This window comes from Anas acuta, chromosome 1 (genome assembly GCF_963932015.1).
Source record: "Anas acuta chromosome 1, bAnaAcu1.1, whole genome shotgun sequence".
NCBI classification, from domain to species: domain Eukaryota; kingdom Metazoa; phylum Chordata; class Aves; order Anseriformes; family Anatidae; genus Anas; species Anas acuta.
In genome coordinates, this window is record NC_088979.1 from 198,275,274 (window position 1) to 198,290,905 (window position 15,632).

General features: G+C 44.4%; 1 protein-coding gene across 5 annotated transcripts in view; it reads right to left on the minus strand.

The window, feature by feature from the left end:
- Positions 1–7,928: 7,928 nt before the first annotated feature.
- The window catches only part of CAMK1D (calcium/calmodulin dependent protein kinase ID), a 218,574-nt gene continuing 210,870 nt past the window's right edge, over positions 7,929–15,632 (minus strand). For 2 of the 5 annotated variants that reach the window (XM_068670025.1, XM_068670027.1), the window contains exon 11: positions 7,929–14,834. In XM_068670025.1, the coding sequence (XP_068526126.1) occupies positions 14,713–14,834 (122 nt within the window). In that variant the 3' untranslated portion in view covers positions 7,929–14,712. The remainder of the gene's footprint in view (positions 14,835–15,632) is intronic. The other 3 variants (XM_068670026.1, XM_068670029.1, XM_068670028.1) reach the window with 3 other exon arrangements.

The window sequence follows — 15,632 nt, forward strand, 5'->3', positions numbered from 1 at the left end:
GTTGTCAATAAATTATTTTTCCTATTTCTTGATGCCAGGAAAAGCAGCTCTTGCTGGAGAAAAACAGATCATAAGCTACACTATCTTAAAATTATTTGGTTTAGATATGTTAGAAATTGCAATAAGTACCAATAGCTACAGAGTGTTAGTTGGAAGCTGGCAGCAAGGAAAACATTTTCTGTAGTAAAAGAAAATATCTTCTAATTCAATCTCTCTTTTCTTGTGTCTATGATGGTGACTCAGGCTAGTTTTAGGTTTACAATCTATTTTTCTTCACATGCACAACATGAGGGCTCCATTTTGCTCCCCATGAGCAGATGATGAAGACCTAATTCCTGCCTCAAGAAATGGATCATATAATTGGAGCCGGAACCTGTACTGCTTGCTAAGAGGGTGACACAGCTCTGATTTTATAACATTTTCAGTAGCTGTATTACGCTTTTCTAGTTGAAAGTTTCCATGCTGGTCCCTGTCTCTGCTTCAGTGCATGAAAAAAAATGTTTCCAAACCGTCAACCATCTCTGAGGCTGTCTGCAGCTGAAAAACATTTTATTTTTTTTCTGAATATTTCTCCTGATTTTTTTTACCATCACCATCTCCAAAGCTGGAGTCTGATGAGGATATTTTTATATCAGGTTTGTTATTTCAGTGGAAAGTCCACCTAAATTTTAATGAATAATTATGAGTCCTTCAGCTGCATAGACTCAGACAAGACTCCTTAACCAGCTTTGCTGGCCTGGTCTTAGGGATCCTGCTGGTGCTGGCTACTGGTGGCATTGCTGGCTTTGTACCACAGCTGGGTATTAGGGTGCAATATGATGGGTCAAGTGGTGCCACTTGCTAAAAGTCTCTGCCAGGAAGCATTGCGTGTGTTTGTATCCTCCTGTCACCAGGGAAGTCCATCCTGTGGCCACACACGTGCTACCTCACCCTGTGGGGATGGAAACCCAATGTCCACCCGGAAATCATGAAGAGTAAATCGTCCTTAAAGCCCCCATGACAGATGTCTTCGGTTAGGTGGTTAGATCAGATCTGTCAGCAGAGCAGGGAGAAAACAGGACTGTCTGATGGACAAGGTCCTGAGCATCTGCCAGTGTACCTCACGAGGCTACGTTATCCATCCAGACCCCAGATTTACATATATCCCTTCTTACTTCCACAAGGCAACAATGATACCCCCTCTCTGGGGCCGTTACTATAACATTTGCCCCACTGGTCTGGGATGGTTTCCCAGGCACCACTAAGTACTTCCATTCAGAGCAGGCACTGGGCACAACTGGTATGGGAATGTACGCAACTTATTCACTGTGTGTGTTGCCTGTAGACATGTATGGTAGCTATTTGCATGGGATTTTGCTCCAGGTGACATCCCAGAAAATCAGAAAGTGGGAAATTAAATGGCAAATAAATAATAGATCAAAGTAGAATAAATAACCAGAATAATAAAAAGTAAAACAAATTATTATACAAGAAAATTTAAGCAAATATTAATGTAATAATTAATGACAAAATTCATAGTCATAGATCTCTTAAAAAATAGCCATCAAGGTGGAGCCAGCCAATACTGCCATCTTAGTGACAATGTCTGTTTTTAATGTATGGCTTAATATACTGCTTATCACATAATTATGCACACATGGGCCTTGTGAAGTGAAAAAACATTTAGCATATGACTACGTACACGTAGGCTGTGTGAAGTGAGAAAATGCAGTTCAATATCCCCCTCAGCACCAATCCTGTCACCAAGGTGTCAGCAGTGGCTGAAGCCCCCCAAAGGCCTGCACCCTGGCCTGGACCAAGGCACAACCAAGATCAGACAATTTGAAGCTTGGTGGCACCGACACCAAAGCGAAGGGGAAGCCTTCATGGCAAAGCATGATTCAGGGGCTTATTTTGTGTTTTTATCCAATTTAACAGAAAATGAATGAGCAGGGCCCAGGCCCAGGCCTCGCAGCTTCCAGGTGAGTGCACATATTCAAATGGAAATCCTGAAGGTGCCAGACCTGGAGGTTAACATACCCCGATGTGCCCCAACATGCCTGAAGGCTTGGGCAAGCACAGACAGCAAATACCCAACTTGCTGAGGTACAGCCCGAGGCAGAAGACATCAGCAACACTAATGAGGTGTTTCACATGTGCCAGGAGCCTTCACAACCCCTGCACACTTATGCAGGTGAGTGTAAGGAAGGATAAAACATCCAACCTGAGCCACATGGACCTACTGAATTTCACATGCTGGGTGCAGGGGCTGCTCTTCTTTCAGTCCTGTGGGTTATCCAGAGCCAGGGGATCTGGGAAGAGGATTATTTTCCACACATTCCCTTGTGCTGAATCTGCCCATTTCACTCCTGTGGGCCAGGTCATTGTCTCAGCTATTGCAGCCATGAAGCAAAACCAAATCCACCCTCCCCACGCTTGCTCACAGTTCCCAAACCAGACTCAGTAAGGCCCAAAATCCATCAAAAGCAACAAATATGAAGCCATCCTGCAGGGAATGCAGACCTTGTCATCTTCCTCTTCCAAGCCAAACTGAAACACAACATGTTGGTCTTGGCTTTGCAATCAATATCTCCATCTTCATATTTGATATGTTTGACGTGGCATCAAGCTTTTCTTATACCAGCTGTAGATGTCCTAAAATGCATATGAGGAATTCAGATGCAGCCGGCTTAGAAGAGCTGATGTCTACTGCAGCAAATGAGGCAGCCCCAGTGTGGTGGGATGCTGCTGCTCTTATAGAGAGCCTTGGGCAGTTCAAGGACAGGGTATGAGGGTGTTGGGTCTGGTCCCAGTGTAACAGAACAAAATTAGTGCAGCACTCAGACCACCTGTACCTAATTCTGCACACTGACTCAGGGTCTACATAGGAAGAAGAAAGGAAAATGTAATCACACTGTTTTAATTAAAGACAGTGGAAGTTTTCCAGCCATGTCTCCATAGCCTGTGTGAAGACAAAAATCTCTCTTCTGCTAAATGGGTAAAATAAAATGCATCGTCACGCTGGGGATCAAGCTGATCCGAACTTTGTATTCACATTTGCTCTGTGCTTAATTCTCACCATTTTTAATTAACTGCAGATTTTCTTTGGTTTCACAACTTTATCTTTGGAGCAGATTCTTTTTAGTCTTTATAGAAGCAGGCTTTGGGGTGTAGGAGCAGAGCTGGTGAGAGGAAGTAATGTAAAGCAGAGTTGTAGATGGGAAGTAACATTTTCTCTGCAGCAGGAACTACCATCAAACAAAATGAAATGCATGGTCTTTACTGATGGAATGGGAGGAAGCAGCATATTTCCAGCTATAAAACAGTGGGTTTGAAGCTGTAAGAAGTTACAGGCAGCATTGTCAGCACAGAGCTCATTAGCGATGGGTAGAAAATGCACTGCGGATGCAGCAGTCTTGCTAGAAATCCAGCAGGGAAGAGGTTGTGAAGATCTGTGCATGCAACGGGCAGCACCTAGCAGTCATGTAGGGCAGCCACGGTGGCCAAAACTTCTTCTCATGGATGTCAGGACATACTGTAGGGAGATCCTTACAGGTGGTGATCCTTCTCACAGGTGCTGCCTGTGCCTCCACCTAAATGTTCATCTGGAAACCGAGCTGCTAGAGTGGGGATGAGAAAAAAAATCTGGGACATGAAAAAAGACCTCAAAATAATAATTAAAAAGCACAAAACACAAAACACCACCAACAACAAAAACAACCAAGCAAGCAAGCAAACAAACAAAACAAAACAAAACAGAGATTTGATCTCCCAAGACAGGAAGGATTCTCAGGGTGTATTCTAGCCATGGGCTGTAGTTCATTTTTGGAATCTTAAGTACATTTTTTAGGTTTTCTCCTAAATAACTTGCATGCAAAGTCAAAGGAAGTCCAGAAAGCAGGAACTGGAACCTAGGCTTTAAACTCATATTTTACCATTTTCTTCCACTCACCCCTTTGCTGTGGGGATGTTTGCTTCTATTTTTTCTCACTCTGAGGACATGTATTTGGATGAAGAGACAAAGGCACTGTAGACTGATTTTCCGAGCTTCAGACTCCATGATACAAGTGGCAATTCAGTAGGATAAGCTTGTTCCTTTTTAACTTTTTATGGATTTTATTAAGAAGCATGAACAGACAAAAATCCCTCTAAGCAAGCATATTACCAGCCTAATTTACTAGACTTTCACTAAAGCAATTAAAGACAAAATGATGCAATAACCCAATTCAGGACCCAATTAAGACTGAATCAGTAAATCAAAAGGTTTAAATCATCACCATAAGACCACAGATAATCAAAACAATTTATGAGGATGATGCAGATTTACTGTATTAACATTGCCTTGGGAGAATTAAAAAAATTAAATACTTTCCAGTTCAGGTCCCCAGCTCATCTTATTACAACCAACGTAGTGGTGATGGGCACAGCCTGGTACAGGTTGATCAGTCAGCTGGGGAGCATTGCCATACAGCTCTCCTTGGCCTTGAAGTGACCATGTAGCCCTGGGCATGGTGACTTTCAGGCACAGGTGCTTGGACCCTGTGCATCTGTCTGCAACCTGCCCATCTGTTTAGAAACATTTGGAGCTGAATCATCTCATCAGTCAGTCACCACCTCCTTTGCTAAGCTAAGTCCCCTGGTGTCCTGCTAACAAATCCTTCTTTAGTGCAACTGTTGGCTCTTTCTTGAAGGTCTTTGCCTTTCTTCCAGCTGAGCTGCTGAAAAGTCGTTTCTGCCCAGATTTAACATGAACTTTTGGTACAATCAAGGACATTGCACTTGCTGCATAATATGACTTTTCAACCGGGAATGATCCTCTGACCAGCACCATGGCAAGTTGTCCTTCAGAAAAGCATTTTGAGTACCTATGTATTAACACGTATTTGCACAGAGACTCATCTTCTCTGAGAAAAAAAGGAAAACATAGTGCAAAGGTTGAAAATCTATTTCTTTGTTCCTTGGTATCTTTAACTAACTTCTACATTATCTGGACCTGATAGTGAAGATTCAGTCAACTCTGCAGTCTGTTGCTCTGGACTGGTGAAGCCCTTGACCAGAGGGGTTGTGGGTTCTCCTTGGAGATGAATAAATGTCACCTGGATGCTGGATGTGTCCTGGGCAGCCTGCTGTAGGTGACCCTGCTTCAGCAGGGGGATTGGACCAGATGACTTCCAGAGGTCCCTTTCAACCTCTCAGCGATTTTGTTATTTGTAATGTCTCAAAATCCCAGAAAAGTGCTTTAGGAATCATGTAAGTACTTAGGAAGGGAGAAAAATTAGAATTTCTCCAACACAGGCTTCCACTGTGATCATCATCTGACTCAACAGCGGACTCTGATGTTGGCACATTTGGTGGCTGTGAATTTAAACATTGTCCTCAGAATTCAGGCAGTGAGAGCAGGAAAATAATGCTGGGATCTTGGCTCTGAGAGAGCTAAGATAAAGCTGGCAAGGTCTGATACAAGATCTTCCAGCAGTGGAGAGGATATACTGAGGTGCCAAAGGACTGTTCAGGTTGGTGAAAAGCTTCTGCTGATGATCATCAGGTTCCAAACCCCCTGCCATGGGCAGGGACACCTCTCAGCAGCCCAGGCTGCCCAAAGCCCCATCCAGCCTGACCTTGGTCCAGGGATGGGGCAGCCACAGCTCCTCTGGGCAGCCTGGGCCAGGGCCTCACCGCCCTCTGAGTGAAGAAGTTCTTCCTAATGTCTAATCTAAATCTACCTTCTTTTAGTTTAGAGTCATTACACCTTGTCCTTTCATTAATCTCCCTGACAAAGAGTCCCTCCCTACCTTTTATGTAGGCCTTCTTTATATATTGGAAGGCTGCAGTAAGGTCTCACTGGAGCCTTCTCTTCTCTAGGCCAAAGAACCCCAATGATATGATATGATATAAATTATTATAGTGGTATAACATATATACACACTTCAGTGTGTGTTCATCACATACCTGTGCTTTTCTGTCTATAGAGATGGGAGTTTATTCGTCAACTCCCTTTAGGGTCAGTTTGGGCTCAGGGTAAATATAACTTTGGTGGCACATTTTTTCCCTGCAGTTGTTTGGGGATCTTATCTACTCTGGTGTTTCTTTGAGCTGCAGTGGATCAGGGATCAGGAAAGTTACATTCCAGGTGCTACTTTGAGCAAATACAAACCCGAAACAGCTCAGGTATAAACCTGATGTGTGCCTTTTCAGAATTGAGGCTACCTGCCCAGCTGGCCTCCAGCAAAAGGAAGCATTTATTTGAGATTTTTGAAGCATTTCTGATCACTGCTAGACTGTAAGCTGAGGTAAGGATGTGAACACAGCTCTTGCTTCTGCCCCAAATAATGAAATGAAAAACATACAAGAGCCTATATGGCGCCAAGGAAAGCACAAAGCTCATGAGTTAGATGTGAACAACAAATTACCTCTCGGCTCTATTATTATTATTATTAATTTCCATAAACAAAACACTTTGTGAAGAAGGTAAACAGCTCATTAATTGACTGTAACTGTATCACAATGTTGCAGTTATAAAGAAAAAAAAAGAAAAAAGAAAGAAAGAAAATGTGGTATTCAGGCTAAATAAACAGAGCTTGGAAGTCAGGAATTTATCCCAGTGTAATCCAGAAAGCCCAAATGGCAAACAATCTGGAAGTATTCAGCTGAATGCTTGCAGTGCTGATCCAGATGGTCCTTTCCACTCCCATATTTATCAACACTGGTTATTATCACAGTAATTTGGCTTTGTTGAAGGGCTCCGCCATACTAAGGACATGGATGTGCTGGGCAGGACACATACCCACAGCAATGGATATGTCTGGAGCTGGGAGAAAGCATAATGTGATGGGAACAGCATGTCCCTATGGCATCTTATGTGAGAATACCAACACACAGAAAGCCTTCAAAACAAGGATGGTCCCCTTCCCTCTGGCAAGAATGTGGCTGTTGCAAATCTATCCCACTCCCCGTGATAATTTTTTGCATAGATGTAGTTTTCCAAAGATGTAAATTCCTATGGATGTGTTCTTCTGAAGCACAATGACAAGTTGTGGAGCCCATCATCTAATCCTAGTTCTGTGGCCACAGTCACATACCACAGCTTTGAAACAGTAATCAGGTTGGTTCTGGTGCTCGTTTCTTTACTGGCAGTATAAAAGCTATTTATGTAATACGACTTTTTCTTTATATTGCTATGGGTTGGCCATTATCACTGCTGTTCATTTCAGCTCTGTTATGGAACCTGATATCTAAAACCACCTGGCTTTAACCCCAAGCATGGGCCCACCTCCCTGCTGGGCGCCCAATACTTGTCTGGGCAAAATGATTTTGCTAGCTATTTGTAAAGGAGGGACGAAGGGGAAGGAATTCTTGTGTGCCAATGAGGGAAAGCCAGAAATGCAGAAATAAAATGGTGAAAATGAAGAATCAGGTTTAAAAAAAAAAAAAAAGAAAATAGCAAGTCAACACACACCAGCAACATGGTCTGGAGGAAAAGGAAGCCAACAATGAAATGCACACAATGACTTTTGGAGACTACTGCTGACTGCAGAGTGACCCAAACATTAGCAAAGATCCCATCTCCTTTCATTATTCTCACCACAGGCCATGTAAACCACCAGAACCAGCTCAAAGGTGCACCAACAACTGCATCTGCTTATCCCAACTCCACATGGACACTCAGGAGAGTACCAGGATACCCGCAAGAGATAGCTGTGTCTCCATGTGTTGCCATACAGCACCACTTCCAATAGAAATTTTAGGAAACAACTAGTGGACTAATCATTCATTTCCTTCTAATTCATTTCCTTATGGAGTGAATTAGGGAGGAAAAAAACAATCAAAACACTCATTTGGAAGTCATTGCATAAAACAGCAAAGACACCATAGAAATTATTTACATGTACTTCCTTTCTTGCACACAGGTGGAGACTCATGCACTCAAAAACAACACACTTCACATCAGAGTGATTTAATTGGATTTATTGGAGGAAAACAATTAGTCATCCCTTTAAATTCTCATTATGATAGAAATCTCGATATGTATACATGATTGTCAAGGCAGAGAACCACTTGCGACGTAGCCCCATTAACAATTTGCAGTATTGCAAACTCATTATGCAGATAAAACTTTTGCGATGCCTTAATACATGCATGGAGTAAATACACATTCTCCCTTCTTTTTGGACATGGATGCTGTTATGAACTTGTATCAATCACAAGACCTGCAATATTAGGCACACTGACATTCCTTGATTAAGATTTAAGCCTTTGTAGAAAACATGCTTGCATTTTCGTTAAAAGTTGACCAAGAGATGTTTTGCAGTTGAGGTCACTGGGGAGTCACTGCTCTGGGCAGACTGGGCTTTGTTTGGTTGTTTGCTGACCCAAATCAAATATTTCTCTTAAAAAAAAAAAGAAAAAAAAAAGGCCAAACTGACCAAAATGCTGTTTCTTAACTAGAGGCCAATAAGCAACAGGGTGCTGACATTGTGTTGACCAGAAATGTGAGTCACACCACATCTCTCAGTGAGCTATGTATGACCTTCCATGCTCTTTGCTTTGGGGATGATGCTACAGGATGGCCTGGTAAGACACAGCATGCTCAACACCAGGCTGGACTTGCAGGATGCAGATGAATGATGGAAAAGCTTAGGGCTGCCCTGAGCACCTCCTAGGGTCTCCCAACCACTGGGAACCACAGGACACGTCCACCTCCTCATGGAACATCCTGCCATGTGCTGCCTCAGCAACCTGAACTTGGGCTGATTTACAACTAGCATTAATGATGATTTTTGCACTGCCAGGCAGTGCTTTGGTGATGACATGGCATCCTCACTGAGCACCAGCCTTGAAGGTGAGCTCAGGACTTCTTGGTGCTTTCAGCCACCATGGAACAAACCTTGATATAATTTCCAAGGACTGATACCTGCTCCCTATGCTACCAACACAGCACTTTCTCTCTAGACCTTCTACTTGGCATGCCCTTATGAGAAGCCCACTACCCAACCCTTTCAGATGTCTTTGTTTTGAGCTTTGAGAAGACAAACACCGTCCACACCATGGAGGAGCTGGGGCCATTGCCCTGCCAACACTCACAAAAGGATTGGGCCAGATGTGCTAAAACCAACACGTGGCCATCCCGTACCCTGCCCTGCCACGGAAAGACCAGCACACATGAAAATGGATCAATGATTAAGGGAAGACGAGGCAAGGCCATGTTTCCCATGTTGAGGAAGAACCATGCCAAACTCTTCTGCAGATAAATGGTGGCACGGCTACATGGAGGCTGAAGGACTGGCTGCAAGTATTTAGGTGGTGATGCTGGGGAAGGCGCTTCTGTATTTGATGTTTCAGGAATGATGGTATAATTAGTTCAGCTCATTGCCCTATTTCATGCAGGCAAATAATCACAGCATCTTGGTCCACAAAATGCAGTTCATTCTGCAACGGGTAAGAAAGAAATACCTCCTAAGAGAAAAATACTAAGAATTGAGCAAACCAGCCAAAGTTTTCACTAAGAAAAATGAACCAAAAAAAAAAAAAAAAGAGAAAACAACTCTAAAGAGACACACTGACGTGCTTTTTGGCAGCCCTGAGCATCAGCAACCCAGGGAAGGTATTTTAGAGGCAGGCCAAACTTTTAACATCATGTTCAAAGGGGGACCCTCCCCGCCTCCCTGTTTCTAGATGTGTGTACGTGACTGCTGCATAGTTTTCAGCTGCTCTGGATGGTGACTCTTCCTGCACATGCTGCGGAGCATTCCACAGAAAGACAAAATACATTATCAGGTTTTGCAGTATCTTGTTCACAAAACATCAGCTTTTGCATTTACTCAAACTTAACGATGGATTTCAAGTTACAGATACATTAAGTCATTTAAAAGCAAAATCTAGAAGAAACCCCTTGAAGAAAAGGCTGGATCGAATGTGCATAAAGAAAAGGCTCGGGAAATACAGAAACAGTGAACAGCAGTTTAATACATGCAGTGCAGTAACATGCATTTATTGGACATTTTGGTGTCATCATTAGTTCAGCGCTTGCGAGTGTACAAGCCATGATTCTGCTCTGGGGCATGGAAAAATGTAAGAGCTGCTCTTCTGACCTTACTGTTTATGAAAAGGAGGAATAAAATAACCAACTGGACAGAGCAGTGGCACGCTTCGAGGTGGGGAAGGGGTCTTGAAAATCAGAGTCTGGGATAAAAAGCCTTTATCCTCGGCTATAAACACTATGTACACAGCTTTGACCCAACAGCACAACGTTGGACCAAAAAACCTGAACCAGCTCCTGATTTCCCAGCAGTGGGACCTGCGATCCCTGGGGCCAGAGCACGCACACACACACACGCACGCAGGGGTGGACAGGCAGGACCCAGCTGCAGGGAAGGTGGGGAAATGAAAGGGATGGAATAAAACTGCTGCTGGGCGAGAAATCGGGGATGAGTAATGTACCAGGGGAAACCCTGTTTGCACAGTGCTTGTGGGCAGGTTCCTGCACTCAGCCGTTGCCAGCGTGTCCTCTGTGCTCTGTTTTGATGCTATTTGCATTGGATGCTGCAGTCTCCGGGCGTGTTTCTGCTCTTTGCTTGAATGAGTGTGGTTCTTAGCATCGAGTTTCTGGTGCAAAGAAGCACAACAATGAAGGCAAAACTCCCTTCCCATGAATAATTTCAGGGATGCATCCAGGCTCCAGTTCAACCAGATCAACATGCAAGTAAGAGCAGGAACACAAGTAATCCCATTCAATGGCAATTTCCATGTGCTGAGGGAAAGATACTTCTGTACCTCGGGGCTCAGGCTAGAAACTTCTTTTTTTTTCAGGTATATGAATCCCTCAGCTCTTTACAAAGACCAAAAGCAACAGCCTACTGTCTGCCTGAACTCACTGGTGAAGTCGGACTGGTGTTTTTAAGCAGAGTTCACCTAGCTAGCACTGCTCGGACCTGGAGCTGTTACCCTAGGAGGAAATGTTAGCAGAGCTTTCCTTATAGCTTATCTAGTTGACTCCAAATGCACACTGAAGGACAAAACTCTCCCTGCTCACCAATGGCTAAATTGTCTGGCTTTCCCTTGGGGCTTGTTTTGCTAAAACCAGGCTTGTATTTAAGGAAGGGGTAGCCTCAGGGCCCCTCTGGCTGTGTTGGGGCATTCCTCTGGCTGTGTTGGCTCCTGGGGCTGGGAAATAGTTCTGGGCAAGCTCTGGAGCTCCTTGGAGCTGAGCAGAAAGAAGGAGAACTGCTTACAGAAAAAATGCTGTTGGTAGCTATGGAGGTATGCAGGGAACACGCACAGAGCAAAACCCAATCCAATGCCTATTGCAGACTACATGAACATGATGACCAGAGGGCAGACACCCATCTCCGTGGTTCAATTCATTTCAGGAATGAACCTCCATCATTTCTTGGTTTTATTTCAGTGCCACAACCAAAACAGACACACGAGGAGTAGGTAAAATCCAATTATTATTTTTTTTTCTGACCCCACTACTCTAATGGCACCTGTACAAGAGCAACCAGGACAGAAAAGACATCACCAGCAGGGTAACACAGTCTCAGGGAAGCAACACTGCCAGGTTTCCCCATACTCCTGCTTCCCCCCGTGCGGCATGTCCACTCCGTGCTGCAGAAGGGGTGATCCAGCAGGCAGTGAGGATGCACTGGGAATGAAGTCACATGCAAAATCAGCAGCGTAAGCCCCTGCCACTGCAACACTGACTTTCAGCTCGCAGAGTTCACGGGCAGCCTGTCCTCACCCTTCTTCTGCGGGCTAAGGGGCCAGCTGGAGGTTTTCTGGATTTTTAGTTTTATTTTCCCAGCAAGAGCACTCTGCTGTTGGCATCAAAGATGGCCTCTGTGACTCTGGAGGTAAAAATCAACAATCAAAGCTGCAAGCAAAGAAAAAGAAGGGGAAGGAGCTGAGGAAAACAGGTTACAAACGGAAAACACATCGGTGCCAGTCAAGTAAAGCAGAAAAGGGAAACAGACAGGTAAGCCCAGGCTGAAGTCCTCGTGCGGGGAGTAAATCACAGCTTGTTTAGTAGGACGGCCCATTGGGAAAGAGCCCAGAAGGATTGTTCTACCTACTCCAGCTTGGCAAGGTCTAGTTTGTTTTGAACCTTCGACTTTTGGGCAATCAGCCCCTTCTCCACCTGCACACACCATTTACTGGTGCAGGGGAAGGACTCACAGTGGCACTGGAGCATCCCTGGCAGGTGATGCTGGGGTGTTTGCCTTGCCAAGCTGTGCTGCTCCGGGACAAACAGCTCCAGCCCCCAGACACTCATCCCAAGTGCTGCTAAGCCATCCCAGTTAACAGATTTGGTCAGAGTTAAGTTTTACCCAAGAGATATTTTGGGACTCGGTGATGAGATACTTCTACCCTATGTGCATGGAGAACCTGGTCAGGTCCCCAGCTGTGTCTCACCGATCCAAAAGAAGAGCTTCCCACCACAAAAAAAATGTACCAGAAAAAAAAACAATTTTGCTTCTACGTGCTCTTGTTTCTCGTCTTAACATCCCAGTGGTTGGTAACAAACCTAAAATAACAATGATAAATTACACAGCTATGGCAGAATACTAGGTACAGGAAGGACAAAAAAGCGAACTGCATGTTTGGAAAGAAGAAATACCCCTCCGATAAAAAACACAGAAAACATTGAGCATATTGGGCAGCTGGTGTACAAGAACCCCCTGAATACAGGACAACACATCCACCTTTACTCCCATCACTGCTCTTTGGTTTGCAGATGGAAATCCATTCACTTCCTTTTTCTTCTACTTTTTTTTTTTCCTTTTTTTTTTTTTTCTGCAAGATACATTTGAATGTTATGTTTTGCATAGTAGCTTCAGCAACTACATTGAGTTCAAATCAAACCTCGGGTTTCAGAAAAGAGGGAATGCAAAGAGGGAATGCTTGAGCCCCAACCTTAGCAGCAATTGTTCAAAGACCAAAATATCCCCTAAACAAATCCTGCTTCTGGTGGCATGAGCATAAATGTGGGAATTCCACTGACTCCAAGCTGGGGGACTGCCCATGTACATACATGCATCCGGAGCAGAGCTGAGCGTATGAAATCAGGTGGGTGCAGAATAACTCCAGTCTCTTGTGATAGGAGTCTCCCAAACTAAACTTTATTCCTCAGGCTGGTGAAATAAAGTAGCCTTGGCATTGGTAAATTGTACGATAACAATTTTCAGCGACCTTTGTCACGGTGACAATGATCTCATGGTGACAGTGGTCTGAGCGTGGGACAGGAGCACGGCTTTCAGCAAGGACATCCCTTTACCTTTGGTCTGCCCAAATCTGATGGGTTTTGCTAATCCCTGCAGGCATGGGTGGCTGTCCCCAGCAGGGAGGCTCATTCAGATGTGCTGCAGCCCTCCGAAAATGGGGAATAGCTTAAGAGCGAGGAAACTGGACTTCTATTGAGTGCCATCAAAGGAGTGGCACTCCAATTGTGATGGATGAAATCCCAACTCTGCTGGTCAAAGCCAACCGAGTGAAGCTGAAGCAGGAGTTTGAAGTCTCAATGACAAATAATTAGGGCTTTTCACAGCACGGTCACTATTGCCTGATCCGTTCAGCTGCACCTGTACTGCCTTTCACAAAGTTTTGTGCAGGATAAAGCACATGAACGTGGAGATTGAGCACAAGGCTTGTGCCTCTGGGTGGGGATGAGCCCGTTTGGGGTACAAGAGAAATAAACTGGGGCTGCTGGGCAAATGAGGGCAGATTTGCTCTCCTCTCTATTTCAGGGTGCATGGACATGCAACACGGTGGCTGTTCCCAAATCATGCACCAGCATGTGTAGCCTGGGAAATGCATTTATTAAGTAATTAAAAAAAAAAAAAAAAGAAAAAAAGAAAAAAAATGTTGAATTAGCTTTTGTTTATGAGCTCTACAGAGGGGTGCAAGCATTAGCCCTCTCCCAGGGGCAGAAATCCAGGCACGCAGAAATCATTTCACTCTGCCCATCACATGCGGTGGCTGGAAGGGATTGCCAAGGAAGGAACTGCTGCAGGATGAGTCTCTGTTGTTTCACTTGCCCAGCCCTGGTCTGCTCCTCAATGGCACCGCGTGCCAGCCTCTCCTCTCCAACAAGGGTGCTGCAGGCTGCCAGCACTGCGGTAATGGGGCTGGTGGTGACTGAACTCTCCCCGTGGCTTTCAAGGAGGAGGAGGGGAGGGAAAGCAGTGGTTTCTTACTCGGAGCAGCAGTAGCTCTGCTAAAGCCAGCCAGGCTTGCAGTCCAGTCTGAGGAGTGAGAAATGGCATGCCATTGAAATCCTCCTGGGTTGCCAAGTTAACATCAACCCCTACCTACAGAAACAGCTTATCCCCCAGCAAACCGGGAGGAGGGACATTACTGGAAGTACTTCTTAAAAGAAAAAAAAATAATATATATATATATAATGCTCAGAAAAGTATCTCTATTTAAATAATCCAGTTGAGATGTTTGTAGTTAATGGAAAAAAAAAATAATACAACATATACTGTTACCTACACTGAGAAAAGAGTAAATCACTGGGGAAAAGAATGAGTGTTCATTAGTTAGAACATTGCTAGACTCACATATATATATATATATTTATATATATGTATATATATGTACAGCACCAGAGACTTAGATCCGTTCCCCCTGGAGTCATTGCAGTTTGTGATAAATGAAACATTTCAGAATTGCAGTATAAAATATGGCCATAAAAAAATCTTCTTTCTTCTAGTCCTTCAGCCCCGGCCGCCCGGGCTCTCACTTGCTCCCTGTGTGCACTGTGGTCACTGTGGTGGGTCTGGGTCTCCGGTCCCCTCCTACTGCCGAAACGCCTGAAGAAGCAGATGAAACAAAACTACAGAGAGTGGATGGAGACATACCTAAAAGGAAAGCCAGAAACAGAGTTAGAAGTGTTATTTTTGGAGGGGGGAATGTGGGTGTTGCTCCAGAGCAGAGGGGACCGATGTTGGAGATGGTGCTCCTGGCTTTGGTATGTGTCCAGCCAGACCGAAGCCACGTTTCTGGGGTTGAAGACAAAGAGTTGTGGGATTCAAAAATCCCTCCAGCATTGTGCTTGCTGAAGGTAATTTTCCTCGTGGGCACCTCAAAGGTGATTAAACTTCTCATCACGGCCATCTAGCTAAATGAACAGACAACCTAAGCACATTTCCCCAGGCATCCTGCAAAGCTGCTGATAAAAAAGTGCTGTGGGTCAAACTCGTTGGTGAGTTCCTGTAAATCTAGAGAGAAGGTAAATCTGTGTGACCTGGACATCATTCTAGTGACACCTTATGTCACCTCGGGCTTTGCTGTTATGTCTCCAGGACTTCCAGCTAAGAGATGTAGATAGACGTGGATTGAGTGTCTGGACCCAATTTTTACCCAGACAGCTGCTTTTGAACTAATCAAAGACTTTTCACAGGCTTTCTTAATGAAAAAATGGGGATTTAGCTAAATAGGAATATTTATAGAATGTGTCCACTTCCAGCGAACCCTCCATCACAGCTCTAAAAAACACAGCCCTCCAAATAACCCCTGAAAATCCCAAAGCAGGCTGGGTTTGGAATGACAGATTCCAGATTTGGCTATTCGAGCACAACCTCAGCAGTTCCCTTCGAAAATATTCATGCTGAGCACTCAAATCTGTCCTTGCCATAGCTTTCCACAGGTGACCTGCC